General features: G+C 43.0%; 1 protein-coding gene across 2 annotated transcripts in view; it reads left to right on the top strand.

Moving 5' to 3' along the window:
- The first annotated feature begins 1,745 nt into the window (after nt 1-1,745).
- The window catches only part of AKAP13 (A-kinase anchoring protein 13), a 312,448-nt gene continuing 290,868 nt past the window's right edge, over nt 1,746-23,325 (top strand). The window contains exon 1 of one of the 2 annotated variants that reach the window (XM_043489653.1): nt 1,746-1,967. Coding sequence is in view for 1 of the 2 variants with exons in the window: in XM_043489650.1 (XP_043345585.1) it covers nt 3,335-3,368 (34 nt within the window). In the remaining variant the exon portion in view is untranslated. Of the gene's footprint in view, nt 1,968-3,319; nt 3,369-23,325 lie in introns of those variants that run through there. The other variant, XM_043489650.1, reaches the window with a different exon arrangement.

Genomic DNA, 23,325 nt, shown 5'->3' with positions numbered 1-23,325 from the left:
ATAAAGTTTGTCATTGTTTCCATTGTTTGCCCATCTATTTGTCATTAAGTGATGGGACCAGATGCCATGATCTTCATGTTTTGAATGTTGAGTTTTAAGCCAGCTTTTTCACACTCCTCTTTCACTTTCATCAAGAGGCTCTTTAGTTGTTCTTTGCTTTCTGCCATAAGGGTGGTGTCATCTGTGTATCTGAGGTTATTTATATTTCTCCCAGCAATCTTGATTCTAGCTTGTGCTTCATCCAGCCCAGCACTTTGCATGATGTACTCTGCATAAACGTTAAATAAGCAGGGTGACAATATACAGCCTTGACGGACTCCTTTCCCAATTTGGAACCAGTCTGTTGTTCCATGTGGGGTTCTACTGTTGCTTCTTGACTTGCATACAGGTGTTGCAGGAGGCGTTTTCCTTCCCAGGGATTTGGGGTGGGGAAGGCTTGGCTGGGGCGAGGGCTGGTGAGAAGCTGACTGGCCAGCCTCAGATTGCTGGGGCCTACAGACCAGAGGGCACAGGGTGTGGGGTCAGAGGCATTTGGGGCCCATTCCTGATGCCCCCGCCGAGACTGGAGGAGAAGAAAGAGCCCAGAGCTGCAGCGATAGCGGGCGGAGGCTCTGTCTTCCATACAGGCAGTAAGTATCCACAAAACCCCCACTCTGGTAGGAGCTTGACTGGATCAGGGTTTCACAAAAGATAGTCCTTTGCATCTTCACATTTTTGTGGGCCATATCGTTTGTAAGTATTTTAAATTGATATAAAAATATGAATATGTGTAAAGTACACTAATCTTCATTGTACACTGGATGAATTTTCACCGTAAGTCTATACCTTTGTTATCTACCATCCAGATCAAAATACCTAAGGTGCCCAGCACCCGCCCTGCACTTTCCAGCCAATAATGCTTCTCTAGGTAACCACTGTTCTTGCTTTGATTACAATCAATTTGCACATCTCTGAACTTATATGAAGTTCATATAAACTGTGTCCATTTTTTACTTAAAGTTTTTCTCTAAGTAGATTCATTTTTACAACTTATCTAAGAAATAACATCAATGAAATAGTTGTTTGATGTGATAGGCGTTTCCCCTCAATATACACTAAAACGCACAACTTGCAAAATGAGCTTCTTCCAAGAGACCACATTTTGTTTCTCAAAAGCCGCCAGATGATTTTTGAGGTCCTTGCAACTTGAAGATTTGCGGTGAAAAGCCCAAAGTTTATGGAATACCCTGTCACAATCCCGATGCCATCAGAGGCTAGCCACCCATCTAACTAAAACACTTGTTGAATACCTAGCAGCGACTCTCAAGGCACTGCACTCCACTCTCCGGAAAAGACCCCACTTTCTGATCTCAAGGGGAGGGAAAGAGAAGAGTAAATCATTTCAGGGTGTGTTATGGTAAGTGCTGCAGCTCAGGTGAGCACCCTCACACAGAGGAAGGGCGGTTTCCGGAGTCAGGGAGCAGAGGAGAGGGTGGGTGAGCATATCAGTCGGCACCTCTACCAGCCACCCGACTTTGATCACTTCGCCGCAGCGCAGTAGCTGCGGTCAACCTCAGCCTTCCTTAGCAACCTGAGGGACCGCCCAGGCGCCTTTCTATTGGCCGGGAGGGGTTTGATGGGCAGCTCTGCCGCGCAACCCCGGCGCACAGCCCCTGGCGCCGCGCTCACTCACGGGAGGGCTCGGAGGCATTACCGCCCCCCCGGGTGCCCCGCCCACCCCCGAACAGCGCGCGGCGCATGCGCGGGCGGTTTGGGGCTGTGTGCAGGGCTAGTGCCGAGCCGGAGCAGCTGCGGAGAGACTCCTGGACTCCGCTGAGGTCGCCGCTCCCGCTCCTCGCTTCGGCCGCAGCAGCTTCCAAGCCGCCTCCGCCGCCGCCGCTGGGGGAGCGGCCACTTATTGTCTTTCTCCGCGGCCAAGGTGCGGAGCTGCTCCAGCTCGGCCCGCGGGGGACCCCGGGCGCCGAACGGTGAGAGCGCGACTGAACTCGGCGGAGTTGGGGGAAGTTTTGCGGTTAGAGGAGGGGTCGCGGGCGGGGAGCGCGGGCCGCTGCGGGCGGGGGCGGGCTGCCGGGGCGCGGGGCTGCCGGGGCGCGGCCGGGGGCGCGCGGGGGCTGGGATGCATGGGCGCGGGGGGATCGCTCCCCGGCCCTCCGCGCCCCTGCCCGGGCCCCCCATCACGCATTGTCTGCCCGGGGCCGCGGCTCGCCTCGCCGCTCCCGCAGCCCAACCCTGGGGCCGCCTCCGCTCGCGGGCTGGGGAGGCGCGGCCGATCCCGCCCGGCTGCGATGCCCCCCTCCCGCGAGGCATCCCCGCGGGGCCCGGACCCCAGGTCTTCTCCGGGTCGGCTCCTCCGGGAGCGGGGGCCGCACTCGCCCCCCGGGAACTGCGGCTGCTTCGCGGGTCCCTCCGGTCCGGGAGCCGGCGAACAAGTGCCGCGGACGCCAGGGAGCGGCTCAAGGGGGCCGCGGCGAGCGGTAAACACGCCGGGCTGGGCCGGCCTCGCGGGGGCGCCCTGGGCGCCTGCTCCCGGGGGCGCGGCCGGGGCGCCCGCACGGGGTCGGAGACGTGCAGCCCGGGGGGACCCGCCTTGGGACCGTGCCCTGGGCTCCGCTCTCGTCGAGTTCAAGTGCAGCCAAACTTTGAAACCAAACAATACTTTTTTTTTTTTGGTAAATACGACTTAACTGAACCCCTCTCCCTTCCCTCCTCTCCCCCCCCCCCCAAAGTCAACTAGTAGGTTAAACTTTTAAAATAAATATGGGGGAAGTCCTCAAGAGTTTTTCCATCTGAAGAAAGGATAGGGTTTTTTGGTTTTTTTTTGTTGTTTTTTTTTGCTAGTAGTGCTTAGAGCAAAATGACTCCGTAGCATTTAGTTTTCTAGATCTTAGCTGTGAACTCAGGAGTTAACAAATGTAAGTTGGATTGAGCAATATTTGGTGTTCGGTCTTAGCTTTAACACTCCTCAGTGAAGTTATTTTGAGAGTTTGTTGCTGCAGGCATACAGAACTGAAGTGAAAAACAGTGCCTTTTTTCTCCCTCAGCAACCCCCTGCCCCGTTTTATTTTCATAAGTAACTTTTTCTTTTTTTTTTTTTAATTTTAATTTTTTTTTTAATCGTTGGATCGCCCAGATCAGGATAAACGCTGGGAAAATCACTTGGAAAAATCATTCTCTGCAAGTTTGTAAAGGAGCTGTGATCAGCTGTGATAAATCATTGTTACAGTCTTGTAGGCTTCCGTGGTCTCTTGGGGATTTTGCAGGCTGGCAAGCCCTGTTGTCAAGCTTTGGGTGCTTCCTTCTGCTGAATTCAGTTCATTTGGCTTATGAAGTCAGAATGATTCTGTTTAAATCTCCACGGTGGAACCAGCGTAAGTATCTGTCAAATTACCTGGTGGAAGAAAATGACCAGAATGTGTTTCTATCAGTAGTATGTATTCCTTTGCCGTCTGGTAAATTAACAAGAAAACTTCGAACCAAACACCGTGCGGGTCAGCTTGCGTTTCGCTTCGTTTCTCCTGCTGAGTGACCGATGTGAGGTGTGCCCTGAGTTTTTCTGGTTTCCTTGGCCTCATTTTGCAACTGTCTTCCCCTGACAAAGCTAAAGAAAAATGTCCCGATGGCATAAGCTTGGAGTTTTGAAGTATAGTCACAAAGTTGGTTTTAGGAGTCATAATCCTTGCTCTTTGGGTTTTCCTTCCCAAAGTTGTGCAGCTTTAGATGGGTTGTGTGTAGGGGGTGGGCTGGGGGCTGGGAGGAGGGGTTGACAGAGGTTGGAAGGAGTTGTCAGGGAGGGACAAAATGTAAACAAACACTGCTTAGAACCTTAAGTGACAAGCAGATCAGTTCCTCTGCCTCTCTGATAGCATGTTATACATACCTTTGTTTTAGGGTTATACATACCTTTGTTTCAGGGTTTCTTGCGCTTCATTTTTTTGCCTGACAACTAGTAACTGCATGTGTAGTGTAAATGGACTCCTCGTCCAACCTGTTAACTCCCGAGGGCTGTGATGAGTCTCAACTGTATGCCTCTTTGCCCAGAAGGAGTCTTAACACAGCACAGGTGCTCAGGAGGTATTTGTATTGGGTGAAGTGGCTTGGTTGGTACTTCACCCGAACGTGGGACCCAGAGAACCACAGAACCTGGGGACTCGTTCACGGTGACAGCTTACTTGCAGGCCTGTAATGCGATTTAGTGTACTTCATACAAGGATGTCTGACCTTTCCTGTTAACCCGTTAATTACTTCTTGAAAAGAATCGAGGTTTAAATAGTGTGCTGTGGATTTTGCAAAGTGGCTTTTGATTGGGAAAATTGCTCCCTTTTTTGTTGAAATGGCTAAGACTGCCGGACAAATGCATTCACTGCCCTGCCTGTTTACACCTCTGTTGTGACTTGGGGAGGTAGCACAGTGTAGAAGAATGCACATTCTTTGGAATTAGGTAAATTTGAATGCAAATCCCCACCCTTCCGTTGACTAGGTGGGCAGCCTTGAGCAGGCAGGTCCTTTATCCCCTCGGAGCTTCTGTTTCCTACTGTGTAAGGTATAGTAACATACTTTAGAGCATTCTTAGAAATAAATGAAGCTGTGTGATCATCTTCATAGTATGCCTGTTACCTGGTAATGACAGTGATTTGGGTACCTTTTTGTATGATTTAAAGCATGTTTAAAAGTCTGATGCATCTGAGCATAGTGCTGTTTATCGTAGAGGGAACGCTTCTCAGGGCCCTCACAACCAGTGCTCTGGGACAACCCAGAGGGATGGGGTGGGGTGGGACAGGGGTTCAGGATGGGGGACACATGTACACCCGTGGCTGATTCATGGCAGAAACCGCCACAATATTGTGAAATAATTTGCTTTCAATTAAGATAAATTAATTTTTAAAAAAGGAAGAAATCCATAGTGGCTGTTGTGAAATAACATTTGGTATTCCTACTGATACTAATATATATAATTATTTGTTATGTTTGGATTTGTTAACTCTAAATAAAAGTACTGCCCCTAGTATAACAATAAAAAAAAAAAGAGGGAATGCTTCTGGGAATTGAGTCTTAAATGCAGTTTTTTTAAAGGTGGAGTTGAACTGAATCTTAATAGAATTAGCAGTTTATCTTCTCAGTCAGTTGTTAATCTTTGAGTGGGCCTTGTAGTGTGACTCAGTACAGAACTCTGCATTTATAGTGTTTAGGAAATGGTCAGAAATGGGTTGTTTTCAAGACTTGGAGTAGGGCATCTGAGTTATTTAGTTCCAGCTCTTCTTCCTTATTTTACCTTAATTTTGAAAAAGAGTAGATATGGATTATGACTACGTTTCTCAAACTTGCTTAAGATGGAACTGGCCTGTGGGTTAACAGAGGTGGTATTACTTCCTCTTCAGAAACGCTTTTGAAGGTGCCACCATTTGTGGGAGGAAGCAGTGATTTAAATCAGTTATAGCAGCGTATTGTTTAGAAAATTCACAATACCAAGTGGAATACATTCTAGAAATATTAACCTGTCATGGGCATTTCTGTATATTGAATCTCATCGTTCCATTTTTTTTTATTAATAAAGGCAAAAAATTAATCATGAAGGATTACTGTAAACCTTTAAAAATTATGTTTGACCAGACTCACAGATTGAGGGGAAAAACCAAAGCTGACAAAGCTAGATGAATCACACTTGGACTTTCGATAAGCCCCTTTTAAAGTTACCGTTGCGGTGCGCTTGAATACACAGGGTTATTACTGCTGGGGACAGGTGTCCCATTTGGAAGCTGTGCTCCCGAGTCACTGTCAGGCTGTCTTACCCACTGTCCGTGGGGCGAGAGGAGGAAGCTGTGGGTGGAAAGAAGTTAGCTTCCTTCACATGTCTTCGCATTTGTGGTCCTGTAGTCCACCTCGGGGTTGATTGGGACAGATTGAGTAGAAGATGGGTAGGTAACCCATTTTGGTCAGTCCTTGCTCAAAGAAGACACCAATAGACCTGACACTGAGAAACGATGATTGTTAGGAATGTTTATGTAGGACAGTGGTGTATTTTACTTGTTCAGAGCCCTGGAAAGGTGGATATCAGTGTGCGTGATGTGGCTGTTGGGGTGGGGAGAAGGAAACAGTGTGAGGGATTTACCATTTATGTCACTCAGTAAGCTCTCCTATTAGTAATCAGTCCTTTTGAATTTTCACTTATGATCCTATCGTAAGCCTGTGTTTGGCCACAGAAATCGTCTTTACCACTTCAAAAGGCTAGTTATTCCTGAATGGTTAGGAATTAAGTATGTTGCACTGTAATGAGTTCGTCTTTGAGACAACTGAAGATGTCAAGCAAGAGAAAAAGTACCTTGGAGTTATGCAATGGAGTGTTCCATCAACCCGAGGTAATCGCTGGTGATGTCTGCTGAAAGCATGTGATACGGGCCTGCATGGCTGACTTCCTGGGCTTCACCAGTTACTGGCACTGTGTCCTTGAGGAGGCCACTTCCTGTGTCTCAGACTTAGCATCCTTACTTACAAAATAAGGACAAGTTTGATATTGTCATCCAGTCTCCTGCCCTCTCCTGTCAGTGAGAAACTCGACATAAAACACTATACAGGGCTTTGTCATGTCGTAGTTTTGTGGGTTGGCTACTGGTTTGGATAAAATTCAAATCCTAGTCTATAAAATGGGAAAACAGCTAATGAAGTTTACTGATTTTTCTTTATAAATATTATACCATTTCTTTTGCCATTCTTACTTAGGAAAATGGATACTTCTCACTTTGGCCTCTTTGCAGATTTCCTTTTACAACATATTTGTTACGGGATATTTTTCTAAATTCAGTGCTTGCTGGGAGACCCACATTACTCTGAAATCACAGGAACTGGCATTGGATCCCAGTACTTGAAGTCAGGTGAAACCACAATAAACGGTGAACAAAGAATGTCAGAATGTGTCAGAAGGGTACAAAAGAAGCTAGCTTACTCACTGTCTGATCTTTACTGACTCATTTTCTTAAAAATTATTTTTTAAAAATTGGTTTACTCAAATCAGGGAATGTGCCTCTTACATGTCAGATATTATGCTATGTGTCTCACATTTTGTATATGACTGAGCTGTGTGGCATGTGGGATATTAGTTCCCGGACCAGGGATTGAACCCTACATTGGGAGCGTGCAGTCTTAGCCACTGGGCCACCAGGGAAATCCTACATTTATTTCATTTTTGAAACAAATCTATGAGGCAGGAATTATTGACACATTTTAGGAGGGCTTCCCTGGTGGCTCAGATGGTAAAGAATCTACCTCAATGCAGGAGACCCAGGTTCGATACCTGGATTGGGAAGATCCCCTGGAGAAGGAAATGGCAACCCACTCCAGTATTCTTGCCTGGAGAATTCCATGGACAGAGGAGCCTGGCGGGCTACAGTCCATGGAGTCGTAAAGAGTCGGACACGACTGAGTGACTAATACCTTCAGGAGGGGGAAACACCCATGAAAATGATTTGATAGTGGTCATGTAGATTTATATTTTGGTGCTAAAATTTGAATAATCTGAATTCACTTTATTTTGGCTGCAAAGGGCATGCTTTTCACATCACTAATATTGTCACCTGAAAAGAGTACAATCTGTAAACAAATCAGGTTTATTGAGTCATTGTTTATATGATATAATGCACCCATTTTAAGTGTACAGAGTTTGACAAGTTTTGATGAATATGTTCATGCCTGTAACTTAACAGCACAATAAAGGTATAGAATGTTTCCCTCACTCCAGAAAGATCCTTTGTGTTCTCCAGAGAGTTCTGCCTTCACGCCTCACTCTGCTGCCTAGCTCACCATAGGCAGCGGCTACTCTGCTCCCTGTCAGAGTTTTGTTTACAAACTATGGCCCACAGACCACGTGTGCCCTGCTTTTTTTTTTTTTAAATAAAGTTTTATTGGGACGCAGCAGTGTTCCTCTGTTTCCATATTGTCTGTGGTTGCATTGGTGCTACAGGGACAGCAGTTACAAGACACCCTCTGATCCACAAAGCTGAAAGTATTTACTGTCTCCCAGAAAAAGCTTGCTGAGCCTTGATCTGTGTGACTGCTTATAATGATGACATTTGAACTGTCCTGTGGTTCTCAGTGCATATTCAACTTTTCCTGTTTGTCCTCCAAATAGCTTTTTATAGTTAATGAAAATTAAACAAAAAATCAGGGTAATATTCCATGGCATGTGTGTATATATGTGTGGGCACATGCACATTTGGACATAGTTCTGTAAATAGTGCCGCTCTGAACATTGGGGTGCATGTATCTTTTTGAATTAGTTTCAAACTTTTTCAAATTAGTTGTTTGCCTTCTTATTATTGCCCCAGCTGAAAGTACAAAGACTTTGCTCTATATTTTCCTCCTAGAGTTTTTATAGTTCGAAATTTTACAATTTAGGTTTATGAATCACGTGAGTTAGTTTTTCTAATGGTGCAAAGTGTGGATTGATTTTTTTTTTGCGTGTGAATGTGTAGTTGTTCCAGCAGTGGTTTTTGAAAAGACATCTTTCTCCATTGAATTGCCTTTGTACCTTTGCTGAAAGCCAGTAGATCATGTATGTGTGGGTCAGTTCCTGGATTCTGGATTCTGTCATATTGGTCTCTGTCTTTCATTTTTCTTTTGCCACACTACTGATTACTGTATCTATATAGTAATTTTTGAAATCAGGTAGTATGAGTTCTCTAATTGCGTAATTTTTCAGACTTATCTTTGAGTGTTCTAGTTGCTTTGCCTTTCCAAGTACGTTTTATTTACTTATTTTTATTTTTTGGCTGTCCTTCAAAGCTTGTGGGACCCTAGTTCCCTGACCAGGGATTGAATCTGGGCCCTTGACAGTGAAAGCGTGGAGTCCTAACCATTGGACCTCCAGGGAATTCCCACCAAGTATATTTTAGAATCAGCTTGTTTAGAAGACTCCTGCCAGGATTTTTGATTGGCCCTGTATTGAATCTGTAAATCACTTAGGGTAGAATTGACAGCTTAGTCATATTGAGCCATGAACATGATTTATGATGTTCTATTTATTTCGACCTTTTTTTTTTTTTTTTAGTTTTTTTTATTAATGTTTTGTAGATTTTAGTAATTTGATCTTGCATGTTTTTTAAAATAAGATTAATATGTATTTCATATTTTCTGGTGCTGTTGTAAATGATGCTTTTAAAATTTCAGTTTCCTGTTGTTCATTGCTAAAATGTAGAAATAGGATTGAATTTTTTATGCTGACTTTTTGCCTTAAAAACTTGCTAAACTTACTTGGTCTTTTGTTTGTAGACAGTAATGTCATTGGCAAATACAGGAAGTTTGATTTCTTCTTTGCAGTCTATATGCCTTTTATTTCTTTTTCTTTATTGAACTGGCTAGCATCTCCTGTATGATGATGAATAGGAGTTTTGAAAGTGGACCTTTTCTTGATGTTAAGGGGAAAACATTCATGTTTCACCACTAACATGATGTTCTTTATAGTTTTTGTTTTCGTAGTTGTAAAGGTGTTCTTTATCAAGTTGATAAAGTTCTGTTTATAGTTTGCTGAGTTTTTATCATGAATGGGTTCTGAATATTGTCACAGGCTTCTTCTGCATTTGTTGAGATGATCATATATTTTTTCTTCTTTAATCGGTAGATACGGTGAATTGCACTGCTTTTTCAGTGTTGAACTAGCCTTGTATTCTTTTGATAATCCTTAGTCATGCTGTATTTTATATATTGTTGGGTTCAATTTGCTACTGAATCTTTTTTATTTCCTTTATTTGTCTATTAATGTTCCTTTAAAAAATTCTTGGTCATACGTGTAATACTCATATCATAGTTGTTAAAGTGCTAGTTCATTAATTCCATTATTTGTTTCTATAGGCCTTATTTTTTTTTTTTTTTCCATTTTTGGGTCACAGCTTGGTAATTTCTTGTTAGATCCTAGAAATGGTGAATTTTAATTTGTTGATTGCTGTTGATTGGTCCAAGTTAGATCAACCCTAGCTGTATCCTTTTACTCTAAGACTGTTTTACTCCATTATGAAGTCATGAAGCCGCCATAGTTTTCATTGAAGAATGGTATGTTCTCTGTTCTCGCTGGTCTGAGTATGAGTCTCTGCCAGCCCTGTGTGAGCTCTGGAGTTATGTAGCGTATGGTCCTTGGGTCATTCTTTGCCTGCCCTGATAGATTCACAGTATGCACACACAGCTTATTATTCGTTATTAGACTCAGTCAGGCCTCTGTGCTGATTTCTGGAGATCCTTCTTCATGCAACGCCCTCCTTTCTAGTACTCTGGTTTTTAGGTTCCTGAGCCTTCTCATGCTCTTGGACTTCCTACTTGACAAGCCTGCCTTGCTCTGCTTGGGCTCCTCAAAGCACATGGTCCAGGATGGGCCTCCAGGCTGAGAAAGTTGGTGCATGTGTGGAGTTCACCTCTTCCCAGCCCTGTGCTGCTGGTGGTCCAGTGACTAAAAGATGTTGCCATTTTGCCGTCCATTTGTTTGGTTGTTGGTGGGGGGTGGAAGCAGGAAGGAGTCTGGATCCAGGTACTCCACCATGGTTGGAAATTGAAAGCCTTTGAAAGAGTATCATTTATTGATGATGCTCAAGATCTCCTTACAGGAGTCTTCAAGTCTTTGTGGGTATAAATATCAAAGAAATGTTTGTTAAATGTCTATGTAGCTAGCCTTTACTCTGTCGGGAATAGAGAAGAAGTCATGTTGCTAAGTCATGTCCATCTGTTTGCGATCCCATGGACTGTAGCCTGCCAGGCTCCTCTGTCCATGGGATTTCCCAGGCAGGAATACTGGCTGCTGCTGCCGCTAAGTCACGTCAGTCGTGTCCGACTCTGTGCGATCATAGGCGGCACCCCACCAGGCTCCTCTGTCCCCGGGATTCTCCAGGCAAGAATATTGGAGTGGGCTGCCATTCCCTTCTCCAGGGGATCTTCCCGACCCAGGGATCGAAGCTGTGTCTCCTGCTTGGCAGGCAGGTTCTTTACTACCTCTATAGTATGTACATGAGATTAATCAAAGATGTGAAATGCTCTAGTGATGAACAGAAAAGTGGTCTGATACTTTCATATACGATTCTTTATTTTACATCTTTGTTTCTTAACCTGTGTTTATACTTTCCTTCTATGGCACAGGATGACATGAGTCAGTGGGTCGAGTATTGACTCTTTCAGATGTGTTTGGCAACTTACTTGCTCTGTGGCTTTAGGTAAATTGTTTGTCTCTGAAAATCAGCATTCTCTTTTGTAAAATAGGCACATGACATACCTTGTAGGGTTGCTTGTTAATTTATTCAGCACATACTTGGGTGCCTTCTGTCGTCAAGCACTGTTCTAGGTGATGGGATTTTCAGTGACAAAAAGCAGTTGCTGCCGTCAAGGGGCTGACATCTTAGTGAGAGAAGCTAAGATTAACAGGTAGAAGGCCGGTCGTGATAATCGTAGGAAGAAGATGAAGAGTATTCAGAAAATTGGGGGAGGGGGTCAAACTTTCTGAGATGAGATTTCTGAGAGAGACCTGAGGGAAGTGAGGAGAGCAGACCTGAAGGTCGCTGGGTGTTCCGAGTGGAAGCAGCATCAGGGGCAAAGAGCCTCAGGGGAGAGTATGAACAGGGAGGCCGAGGACGGGGCAAGAGACAAGAACAGTGCATATACAGGTAGTTGTATATACAGTTGTATATACAGGTGTATATACAGGTAGTTGTTGCTGTTGTTTAGTCGCTGAGTTGTGTCCGACTCTTCCCCGTGGACTCTCCAGACTCCTCTGTCCCCGGGATTCTCCAGGCAAGAATACTAGAGTGGGTTGCCATTTCCTTCTCCAGGGGATCTTTCTGACCCAAGGATTCAGCTTTGTCTCTTTCCCTGGGAGGCGGGTTTAAGCAAGATAGTAGTGACCTAAAACATCTTGTATATTTGTGCCCAAGGGAGTTAAGACTCCAAACCTGTTGAGAACGTTTCTCCTCTGAGCATGATAAAAGTGTTATCAGTGAAATCTGTTGTTCATTTTCAGTCTCTAAGGATATCAGTTCATTCAGTTGCTCAGTCATGTCCACCTCTTTTCAACCCCATGGACTGCAGCACACCAGGCCAGCCAGTCCATCGCCAATTCCTGGAGCTTGCTCACACTCATGTCCATCAAGTCGGTGATGACGTCCAACCATCTCATCCCCTGTCATCCCCTTCTCCCGCCTTCAGTCTTTCCCAGCATCAGGGTCTTTTCCAGTGAGTCAGTTCTTCGTATCACGTGGCCAAAGTATTGGAGTTTCAGTTTCAGCATCAGTCCTTCCAGTGAATATTCAGGACTGATTTCCTTTGGGATCGACTGGTTTGGTCTCCTTGTAGTCAATACCACAGTTCCAAATCATCAGTTCTTTGGCGCTCAGCTTTCTTTATAGTCCAACTTTCACTTCCATTCATGATGACTGGAAAAACCATAGCTTTGACTAGGTGGACCTGTGTTGGCAAAGTAATAACTCTGCTTTTTAATATGCTGTCTAGGTTGGTCATAGCTTTTCTTCCAAGGAATAAGCACCTTTTAATTTCATGGCTGCAGTCACCATCTGCAGTGATTTTGGAGCCCCCCAAAATAAAGTCTGTCACTGTTTCCCCATCTATTTGCCGTGAAGTGATGTGACCAGATGCCATGATCTCCCTGTTTTGAATGTTGAGTTTTAAGCCAGCTTTTTCACTCTCTTTCACTTTCATCAAGAGGCTCTTTAGTTTTTCTTCGCTTTCTTCCCTAAGGGTGGTATCATCTGCATATCTGGGGTTATCGATATTTCTCCTGGCAATCTTGATTCCAACTTGTGCTTCATCCAGCCTGACACTTCGCTGATGTACTCTGTATATAAGTTAAATAAGCAGGGTGACAGTATACAGCCTTGACATACTCCTTTCCTGATTTGGAACCAGTCTGTTGTTTCATGTGCAGTTCTAATTGTTGCTTCTTGACCCGGATACAGGTTTCTCAAGAGGCAGGTCAGGTGTCTGGTATTCCCACCTCTTGAAGAATTTTCCACAGTTTATTGTGATCCACACAGTCAGAGGCTTTGGCGTAGTCAATAAAGCAGAAGCAGATGTTTTTCTGGAACTCTCTTGCTTTTTTGATGATCCCAGGGATTTTGGCAATTTGATCTCTGGTTCCTCTGCCTTTTCTAAATCTAGCTTGAACATCTGGAAGTTCACGGGTTCACGTACTGTTGAAGCCTGGCTTGGAGAATTTTGAGCATTACTTTGCTAGTGTGTGAGATGAGTGCAATTGTGCAGTAGTTTGAATGTTCTTTGGCATTACCTTTCTTTGGGATTGGAATGAAAACTGACCTTTTCCAGTCCTGTGGCCATTGGTGAGTTTTCCAAATTTGCCGGCATATTGAGTGCAGCACTTTCACAGCATCATCTATTAGGATTTGAAATAGCTCAACTGGAATTCCATCACCTCCGCTAGTTTTGTTCGTAGTGATGCTTCCTATGGCCCACTTGACTTGCATTCCAGGATGTCTGGCTCTAGGTGAGTGATCACAGCATTGTGGTTATCTGAGTCATGACGATCTTTCTTGTATAGTTCTTCTGTGTGTCCTTCTCACCTTTTCTGAGTATCTTCTGCCTCTGTTAGGTCCATACCACTTCCGTCCTTTATTGTGCCCGTCTATCAGCGATCTTTACATGTAATGCAGGGGCATACTGGGGCTTCGCTGATGGCCCAGACAGTAAAGAATCTGCCTGCAATGAGGGAGACCTGGGTTCCATCCCTGGGTTGGGAAGATCCCTGGGAGGAGGGCGTGGCAACCCACTCCAGTCCTCTTGCCTGAAGAATCCCCAGGGACAGAGGAGCCTGTTGGACTACAGTCCATGGGGTTGCAAAGAGTCAGACATGACTGAGCCAGTAAACATACACACGCAGGGGTGTATTGTGTGTAACTTTTACACACAAGATAGCTTGGAAGGAGTTTATCACAGTGTTAACTCTAGTTTTGTTTGCGGAGTGAGATGATGGTAGAGTTTTTTTTTTTTTAATCTCCTAAATACTTTGCTATATCTGTATTTTTCTTTGTATGTATTTTAATTTTTCATTTTCAAACAGAGGTAATACTTCGGGGCATCTGCTCGGTTGGTGAGTCTCTGGGCTGATGCAGTTTCATTTGTTTGTGGTTGTTCACACTCCGTCTTCCACAGATGGGTCTTTGTGGTCTGCTGTCTTGAAAATTTGAGCCGTTGATCACCAGGGGGGAAGTCAGGGGAGAGAGTACGAGTGGTTTTGACAGAAGAGTTCACGGCAGCTCCTGTGAAAATTGTCAGCGCATGTTCTCCCCACCAAGCTCGTTGTGGCACCATGTCGTTCAAAGGGGACGTTGTGTTGTGTTCGTATTGTGGTGGGCAGATCACTTCAGGTAAACTGACTCAAGCGTGAATTTTTTTCCCCCCCTTAAATCTGAATTATAACTTTCCGTGCTAGCTTAGATCGTTAGAAGCATTCCTTTTCCTAGGTGATAACAGTGCCAAAGGTGACAGGGAGTTTTTGCAGATTTGACATTTTCTGTAATTGATGAATCACCTCTGAAAACACAGCAGTATATAGTTTGAAATATGTCTGTAAATCAATCCATGTACCTGGTGTTGCCTGTTGAGTTCTGCCCTGTTTAAGGCAGTTGTGTTTCTGGAGTTGGAGAAGAGAGACCCATTGGGGCATTGCGGGAATCATTTCTGTTACCTTTATGATCTGTTTTTTTTTTTTAACCTTGCATTCTTTGTGCACAGGGAGGGTGGGCTCAGAATACAAAGGAACTCTGCTTGTGGCTTTGCAGTTTGGAGGTTATTTAGGAGGAAGACGGGACAGCTAGAGTTTGAGAAGCAGAGTTCTAATTGTTCACTTGGTCACATGAAGCCTTGGGACCTAGCCGAGGTGCTTTCTGCCTCTGAGGATTAAGAATGTATATGGGTCAGTGGACAGGAACGACCAAAAGTTTTTGCCTGGGCCCTCCTGCTAAACGAGTGCTGTCTGTGTGCTTAGGACATAAGCTGGTGTGTACTTAAAGGACTTTTTCATTCGAGAGAGATCTTTTACTAAAGATCAGGCCATTTCCCAAGAAGTGTCTTCTAAAAAGTGAACTCACGAAAGGGAAGAAGAACCTAGTACTGGGTGCCTGCATGTGTATTACTGTGTGTTGATTTACATTCTCTCAATTCTTGACGGTAATCCTGTAAGATAGGTTTGATCCTCCCTGCCTTTTTGATGAGAAAAGTATGGTTCAGAGCTTTGACTTTGCCCCTCTGAGGTTAATGGACTATAATTTTCATCCAGGGCTTTGTGACTATAAACATACTGTAGTTTTTATTATATATGGCATAAGTCACATTTTTTATTCATTCTGATATAATTATACCCAACACAGCCGGCTTAAAATTCCAGCTTGTTCTTGTTGTAAATAGAAATCATTGTGGTCTGCCTTTCAAGTTTTCCTAGAATTCCTAAAAGCATGCTGGGCTTCCATGTTTGTACCTTGAAAGTAGCAGAAACTTGCCCGAAGAATTGTATTTTACTTCAGATGCCGGGGCTTTGTGGATCAGCATTAATAATTAACATTTACATACTCTTTCACAACTTCAAAGTGTTTTGCAAACAGTTAATTAGTTCATGTTTAACCTATATTGGAAGTTGAAAGACCAGTTTTTTAGGTTGATTTTAGTAGTCCTGAAATGTTAAGAACATAAGCCTTCAGTAAGAAAAATGTAGGTATGAACCGTGAAACATTAAACACCTCTCCCGAGTCCCTTAGCTTTGCGCCCAGCTTAGCTTACACCAGGAGTGTTTTTTTGGGGGTGGTATGCACACCTTTTGCTTAATGCCAGGGGATGGAGTTATGTGGACTGTAAGATACAGGGCGCAGAGATCTGGATGATTCCGTGCACTGTGGTGCAGCTTTCTGTCCTGCAGCCCCTTCGACATGAACGGTCCTTCATTCCCGTGGGGTTGTGAAGTGATTGCGAAGTGATTGGCACAGCGAAGTGATTGGCACAGCGAAGTGATTGGCACAGCGACTCCGGCAAGTGAACACAGTCGTTACGCGTGGTAATTTCTGGGAAAAATTCTTTTCCTTTTCACTCCTGGCTGAGGAGATAATAACTCTGTAACTAAATACCTTGCTAGTTTCCTCAGTTGTCACCTGATTCCTCCTCCTCCCTTCTCCACCCCCAATAAAATGGCACTTAACCTGGCAAAGTTGTGTAGCTGCAAAAAGATCGGAAAGGAAGATGATCGTCAATTCAGCTGTGTTTCTGTCACCTAACTAGCTAGCTGTGTGACCTTGAGCTGGTTACTGCTCCTCTTCTGCCCTTGAATTCTTATGTTCTGTGAAATAATGTGTTAAAGTCACCTTTCATTGAGTCCTCGCGGGGTGACTGGCAGGATGCTACAAAACTTACTCTCTTGGACGTGAAATGGAACAGGTGGTATTTTCACATCTCAAAGTTCTGGTGACTTTGTCCTTCCTACTTCGGTTTAGATAATTAATTGTCTTAGTATTGTTGCCAACCACCCTGCTGTACTTTAAATATCTCCCCTCCACCGCCCTTTTGCTAATACAGAACAATAAATAGAACGCTTTGGTAAATATTGTGTCTGAGTTATTTCCTTAAGACAGGGCATGCAAGTTCCTTGTCACCATTGCTTTATAGCCCTGTCAGTCAGAGGAACCTGTTGATGAGTCTTTGTTGAGCTGATCTTGCCAGAGAAACCTGAGTCTGTGATGAGAGAAAGGAGAAGGATTCTGAGAGCTTGGCATATATACTTAATAACATTTTTATTATGGAGGGGAATCTGTCCTTTTAATGGGGCTAGGTAGGAAGGGCCCTGAATTTTTTTACTCTGTCAAATAATGTTGTTTTTCAAATCTTTTTTCCACTGCCCTTTTCCTTCACTGAAAACTTACAAGTGAGATGAATTGGCTTTTGAACCTTTTTATGGCATTAAATACCAAGGTTTAAGCTTTTCATCCTGTTTTACCTAAATTTTTGGTAACTTGGAAGGAATGTTTGTTATACAGCTGAACCTTAAATAGTAGTACTATATTGTGAACTTTGAGTAATTGAGATTGACTTAGTTAAATGTTGGAACCCACCATTTTATTTTAGAGGATGCCTGTAGGGTAACACTTTTATTAATACTTTTTTGAAAAAGGACTCTTTTTGGGCCAAGTTTTGTATAAATTGGGCGTCACCAGTGGCTCAGATGGTAAAGAAACCGCTCACAATGCCGGAGACACAGATTTGATCCCTGGGTTGGAAAGATTCCCCTGGAAAAGGTACTGACTGCCCGCTCCAGTATTTTTGCCTGGAGAATCCCATGAGCAGAGGAGCCTGGTGGGCTACAGTCCACAGGGTCTCAGAGAGGCAGACCCAACTGAGCAACTAACACTTGTATAAATTAGACAGACAAGATAGAAGTTTTGGAAACTTTAGGTAGTTATGGAAAAGACCCTGATGCTGGGAAAGATTGGGAGCAGGAGGAGAAGGGGACAGCAGAGGATGAGATGGTTGGATGACATCACCGACTCAATGGACATGGGTTTGGGTAAAGTCCGGGAGTTGGTGATGGACAGGGAGGCCTGGCGTGCTGCGGTCTGTGTGGTTGCAGAGAGTCAGACATGACTGAGCGACTGAGCTGAACTGATGGCAAGTATCATAAACTATAGGAATAAATGAATTTTTCTAAGATTCTATGCCAGCAACTAGGTGAAAAAAATGTTGTTCTTGTTTTTTGAGCATCTTGGATTGTACTGTTATTGGTGAGTTCTTTAATTTTTCTGTATTTTCTTTGCCCGCCGTTTCCCCTCTCCCAGTTAGTTCAGTAGGATTCGTTGTCGGATTGCTCACTGACTAGGTGGGGACAAGGTAAACCCACGTGTCTGTATTTCCTCCTCAATTATAAGGCCCGGGAGGACAGACTGTATCTGCTTTGTTCATTGTTGTATTCCCAGTATGTGGCGTTGTTCATGGCACATACCAGTTAGTTACTCCTCAGGATGTATTTGGATGGAGGGTTGAGTTTGTAATACAACTATCTATTAATAACATGTGCTTATTATTGATATCGGGTTGGCCAAAAAGTTTGTTTGGGTTTTCCCATAAGATGGCATGAAAACTGAATGAATATTTTGGCTGACCCACTATTAATAAAATCTATTTTTTGAGACTAAATCAACAGAATTTTTTTTTTTAATCCCAGCGTCAATTGTAGTTTGATTATGGTGAGTTAAATTAGCCTTTTGGGGGGAAGCGAAGGGCACCATGTTAAATGGAAGATTGACTGGTGGTGTGACCTAGTCTGGCAGTAGTATTTGTTCAGCTCTTCCTTGTTTTTTCTGTCTGTTGTTTTATATTTTAACCTGTTCAGCAGCTTCGTCACTGTCATATTAGTGTGGCTCGCACGTGGGTGTAGGTGTGGCTTGCCTGCCTAATTTTTTTAAAATGTGTTTTAAAATCGTATTCAAAATAGAACAGTAGAATTGATCCCTGCAGGCCCATTACTCAGATTCTGGAGAATTAGTGAGATTTTGCCATTCTCTGCCACATCCCTTTTTAAATCACAGTCATATTGTGATATAATCCGTATAGAATAAAACTTAATATGTTTACTCCAGTTGTTTTGAAACTTCCTACCAGACTTATTTTCTTCACAGTGAATTTTACATGGGACTTTCACTCCAGTGTTTAATGCTTGTAAACCATGAAATGTCTCTAAGTCATGGCATGGTATGTTTCCAGGATACGGAACAGACAACTTTAACTCAAAGCTAGTGAGTGCTGAGTAGGATTTTTTTTTTTCCTTTCAATAGAATCGTTTCAGAAATAGGATCATAAACCTTCTATTAAGCACTTTTGTTTGCAGTCTGAGGTTTCTGTGAAATTAGACATGGAAAATTAAACAGAGCTGCACAAGTTACTGATCTTGGCAGTTTTTGAGTTCTCCCTTAGGTTAGGCTCCCCCCACCCCCTTCTTTGGATGACTGTTTCTCAAATACTAGTACAAGAATGTTATGATCTTTACAAAATTATTGTTGGATTCATGTTAGTAGTTTTTCACCACCCCCCATAGAATTTAATGGTTCTTTTTTTCTTTTGAGAATCTATTTTTTCTTCCTAAAATGCATTCCTATTTATTTTGATTTTTTTGTGAAGGAAATACTTTTCAGGTAATTGAATATCTTCATAAATTTAGTACTTCCTTAAGAATTCATTTGGCAGTGTACGTAAAGGTAGTGTTGATTTTAGAATTGCTTCCTAATTCAGATTGTCATCTTAGAAGCTTTCATTTGAAGCCCGAGAACAGTTGATTCACTGTTTTTCATGGCCCTTATTTGTATATATTCTGTCCTTAAGCTCAAGAATTCTCTGAAATACCACCCGCCTGCCTCCACCTCCTATTTCCCCCACTCCCCCCACCCCCAGGCGCTGTTTGGGTTGCTTTGGTAAAAGCGCTTGTGGCTGTCTAAAGATTTACAACTTTAATAGTTGCCTCTCTAGGATATGTGCCTGTAAACGGAGAATTTTCTTTCCTGAGTCTGAATAAAAGTAATGATTTACCTGTGAGATACCTCAGGACCCAAACAACCAAAGGAAACTTGGAGGAAAAATTAGATCTGTCCTGTCCCTTCAGTCTTGATGCCTGTGGAAATCTACAGGGACCTGCTGGCGGAAGACAACAGGTATCATTTAGTGGGAGCCTCGACCGAACTGGGTATCTTACGTTCATCAGTTCTCAACTCTGCAGGGCGTTTGTATGATTTTGCCAGAGGAGATTGAGGTCCAAGGAGGGTGATAAATTAATTAATTGTATTAATAGGTATACTTAATCAGCAGACATTTAGGGTAACTTCCTAGGTGCTGGGGGTCCAGGGATGATCAAAAATAAAGACACCATTCCTGTTCTTAAAGTGCTCTTGGTTTTGTTTCTTAGTTAATGTGTGATAGCAACAATAACAGTGACAACTGCTGTGATGTATTACTGCTCCCCCTGTGCCAAGCTTAGTCCTCTGTGTTCTGTAAGCCTTATTTCATTTTAATCCCCACAGCTCTAAGAGATGGGGTCAGCCACACACAATTAACGGATGAGGGGACTTGAGGCTCAGAGGGGCTGGAGAACTTGCTTAGGGTCTCACAGCATGTGGCAGAATTAGGACTTGAATGCCGGTCTCTGACTTCAGGGCCCAAGCTCTTCATGCATCAAGAACATTGCTACCAGGAGTTGAAGTAAGTAATTATGTGAAAGGAACATCCACTGTGAGCTCTGATTTTGGCAGAACTTTGTGTAACTTTGACTTTGCCAGTAGATTTATTTTTAAAGTTCAGTTTCTGCTATATAATCTCTTATTCTAGAAGTCATCAGAGTTTTCATGATTCATGAGAGAGATTTTTTGTTTTATTTTTACTAACAGCAGTAATGTACAGTCCCTGCAGATAGTCAGGAATTACCCATAAACAAAAAAGTAGACATAAGAATAAATGACACTGCCTGGAAAATATTTTGGGTACACTGGTGTTTTTCTTCCCAAACTAAATTTGTAGAAGGTGTGTGTGCATTTATGTATACCATATGTGATTGCATTTTGTATGCTCTTATGTATAAATAGATTATAAAGTATATTTCACGACTATACTTTTACACAACGTCAAGTGAAGGTAATGGCTATATCGTATTTCATTGTATGGATTTAGATTTATCCTCAGATCACTCATTTCCTTTTTAATTTTTTTTTTTTTTTTTTCATTTTTTGACCGTGCCACACAATGTGGAAACTTAGTTTCCTGATCTGGGACTGAACCCATGTCTTTGGCAGTGAAAGCCTGAAGCCCTAACCAATGGATCACGAGGCAGTGCCCTCATTACTTTCTTAGGAGTGGTGTTTCTTTTCTTTCCCCTCTGACCCTCCCTTCCCCCTTTATCCTGTTGTAAACACTGCTGTGATGAACAGCCATGTACATAATCTCTGTATTCTTATTTACTTATTTCTCACAGAAATGGAATTGCAAGGGCAAAGACTGTATGTTTCAACAGCTTTTAATAAATGTTGATGTCTACAGAAAGCTTATCATCATTTACACTCCCACTGGCAGAATACGAGTGCCTGTTTACCGTTTATTTCTCCATCTTTTTTTTTTTTTTTTTTGCCTGCACTGTGTGACTTGCAGGATCTTAGTTTCCCCAAGTAAGGATTGAACCCAGAGATTGAAAGCTTGGAATTCTAACCACTAGGCCACCAGAGAACAAACTCTCCATAATCTTAAAGTTGTTGTTTTTTTAACTCAGCATTTAAAAGGAAGTTTTATTTATTTATTTTTTTTTTTTAAAAGGAAGTTTTAAATAGTAAAATTACTAGTAGAATTACTGAACTACTGGCAACCAATTATAAGTAAAAGAACTCTGTATTTCTGAAAGAATAGAAAGAAGCTCATGAAACATATTCCCTACTCTCTTAAGCACTGCGAGTTAATCTAAAATTGGTTCTCAGATAAAGTCTCTGATGGTCATGTTCTTTGGCAGCACCTTAATTGGCGGTCCTAATTAACTCCAGGAATGAGGTGCAGGAGTGTTTGAGATAAGATTTATTTATAGAGATGATACAGAGTTAGGTAACCTTCTACACAGTACACAGAGAAGAAGGGGGTGACAGGATGAGATGGTTGGGTGGCATCATTGACTCAGTGGCCATGAGTTTGAGCAAACTTTGGGAGATAGTGAAGGACAGGGAAGCTTTGTTGTTGAGTCACTCAGCCGTGTCCAGCTGTTTGCAACACCAGGCTACTCTGTCCTTCGCCATCTCCCGGAGTTTGCTCAGACTCATGGTGTGCGGCAGTCCTTGGAGCTGCAGAGAGTCTGACATGTCTGAGCGACGGAACAACTACACAGAGTGATCCATGAGAGAGGATCCGTGGCCATTCTGTTGCACATCCAAATGCATATAAAAACCTTTACAAATCAATATTGTACCTAATAATGAACATGCAGAATTCACATACGTGCCCAAAATCACAGTCATGTGCTGACATTGTGGTTTAAACAGGAAAATAAAAATCAAATTAAACATTGGTCCATGCTCTTGACTTATTAACATGGCCACACAGTTTTCTGTGAGACAGATGAGTTCCCTGGTCTCAACTGTGATAGCAGTGATTTTTAATTAGGTAACGTTTGTTAGAATTTTCTGTACTATAGGTAGGAAGAATCAGTTGCATAGCAAATTATAAGTCAGGTAGGTTGTATAAGTTGGTCTCTGGACACTGTTGATACACCAAAGTGTGGCAGTTGTATTGGGCATTCTTAGCAGTATTATATGGCTGATCTTTAGCCTAGTCCTGGTTATAGAGAAAGATTTGCTGGTTGACTTAGTAGATAAATCATTCCTAGAAGAGTTGATTTATGATAGCTCTATAACAGTGTTGCCTGGAACCTGTAGATTGTTACTCAGTTGAGGGAGAACAACTGTGATCTTCTTGGAAACACCCAGTTTTTTATGTAGCATACCTGATTCTTGAACTGTTCAGATCTCATCAATGTGTCTGGGTGTTGTTTTGGTTTCATAGGAACCCTCTTAAGTGGAGTTTTGAGGACATCGTCTCCACTGACCTGAATTTTCAGAGGGCTACTGCTTTGGAAAATCTTGTGAGGTCAGAAGAGTTTTCACCTTCTCCTTCTTTTTTTTTTTTTTTTTTCCCCTGTGCGTGCATGCTCAGTCATGCCCAACACAGTCATGTCTGTGACCCCATGGACTGTAGCCCACCAGGCTCCTCTGTCCATGATATTCTCCAGGCAAGAATACTGGAAAGTGAAAGTGAAGTCGCTCAGCCGTGTCCGACTCTTAGCGACCCCATGGACTGCAGCCCACCAGGCTTCTCCATCCATGGGATTTTCCAGGCAAGAGCACTGGAGTAGGTGCCATTTCCTTCTCCATCCTTCTTTTCCCTGTTACAATCACATTGCTTGGACTTGAATCTTAAAAAGTCTACCATCCTGCATTGACTGTTTTCTCCCCCTTGGCAACTTGAGTTGTTTTAATCCTAGCTTTTTCTTGACACACTGCCCTTTGGGAGATAAAAAGGGGAGTGACAACATTTGGCAGATCAGGCGAGGACTAGGGTCTCAGCCTGTAACATTTCAGAGGATTTGCCCCTTGAGTCTGGGTTACTTTTTCTTTCTTGGCCTATGGTTTGGGGCGCTAACCTAAAGGGCCTGGTAATACAGTGGCGCCAGGAGTTACGTGTTTCACTGCAGTTGTTCTGGGACACATGGCAAGATTACTGGGGAACAAAGTAATAAGAGAATGGACATGATATAAATAAACTTATTTACCAAACAGAAACAAA

Source organism: Cervus canadensis, chromosome 17 (assembly GCF_019320065.1).
Source record: "Cervus canadensis isolate Bull #8, Minnesota chromosome 17, ASM1932006v1, whole genome shotgun sequence".
Lineage (NCBI taxonomy): Eukaryota > Metazoa > Chordata > Mammalia > Artiodactyla > Cervidae > Cervus > Cervus canadensis.
The sequence above is the reverse complement of the archived record's forward strand: the minus strand, read 5'-3'. Positions and strand labels throughout refer to the sequence as shown.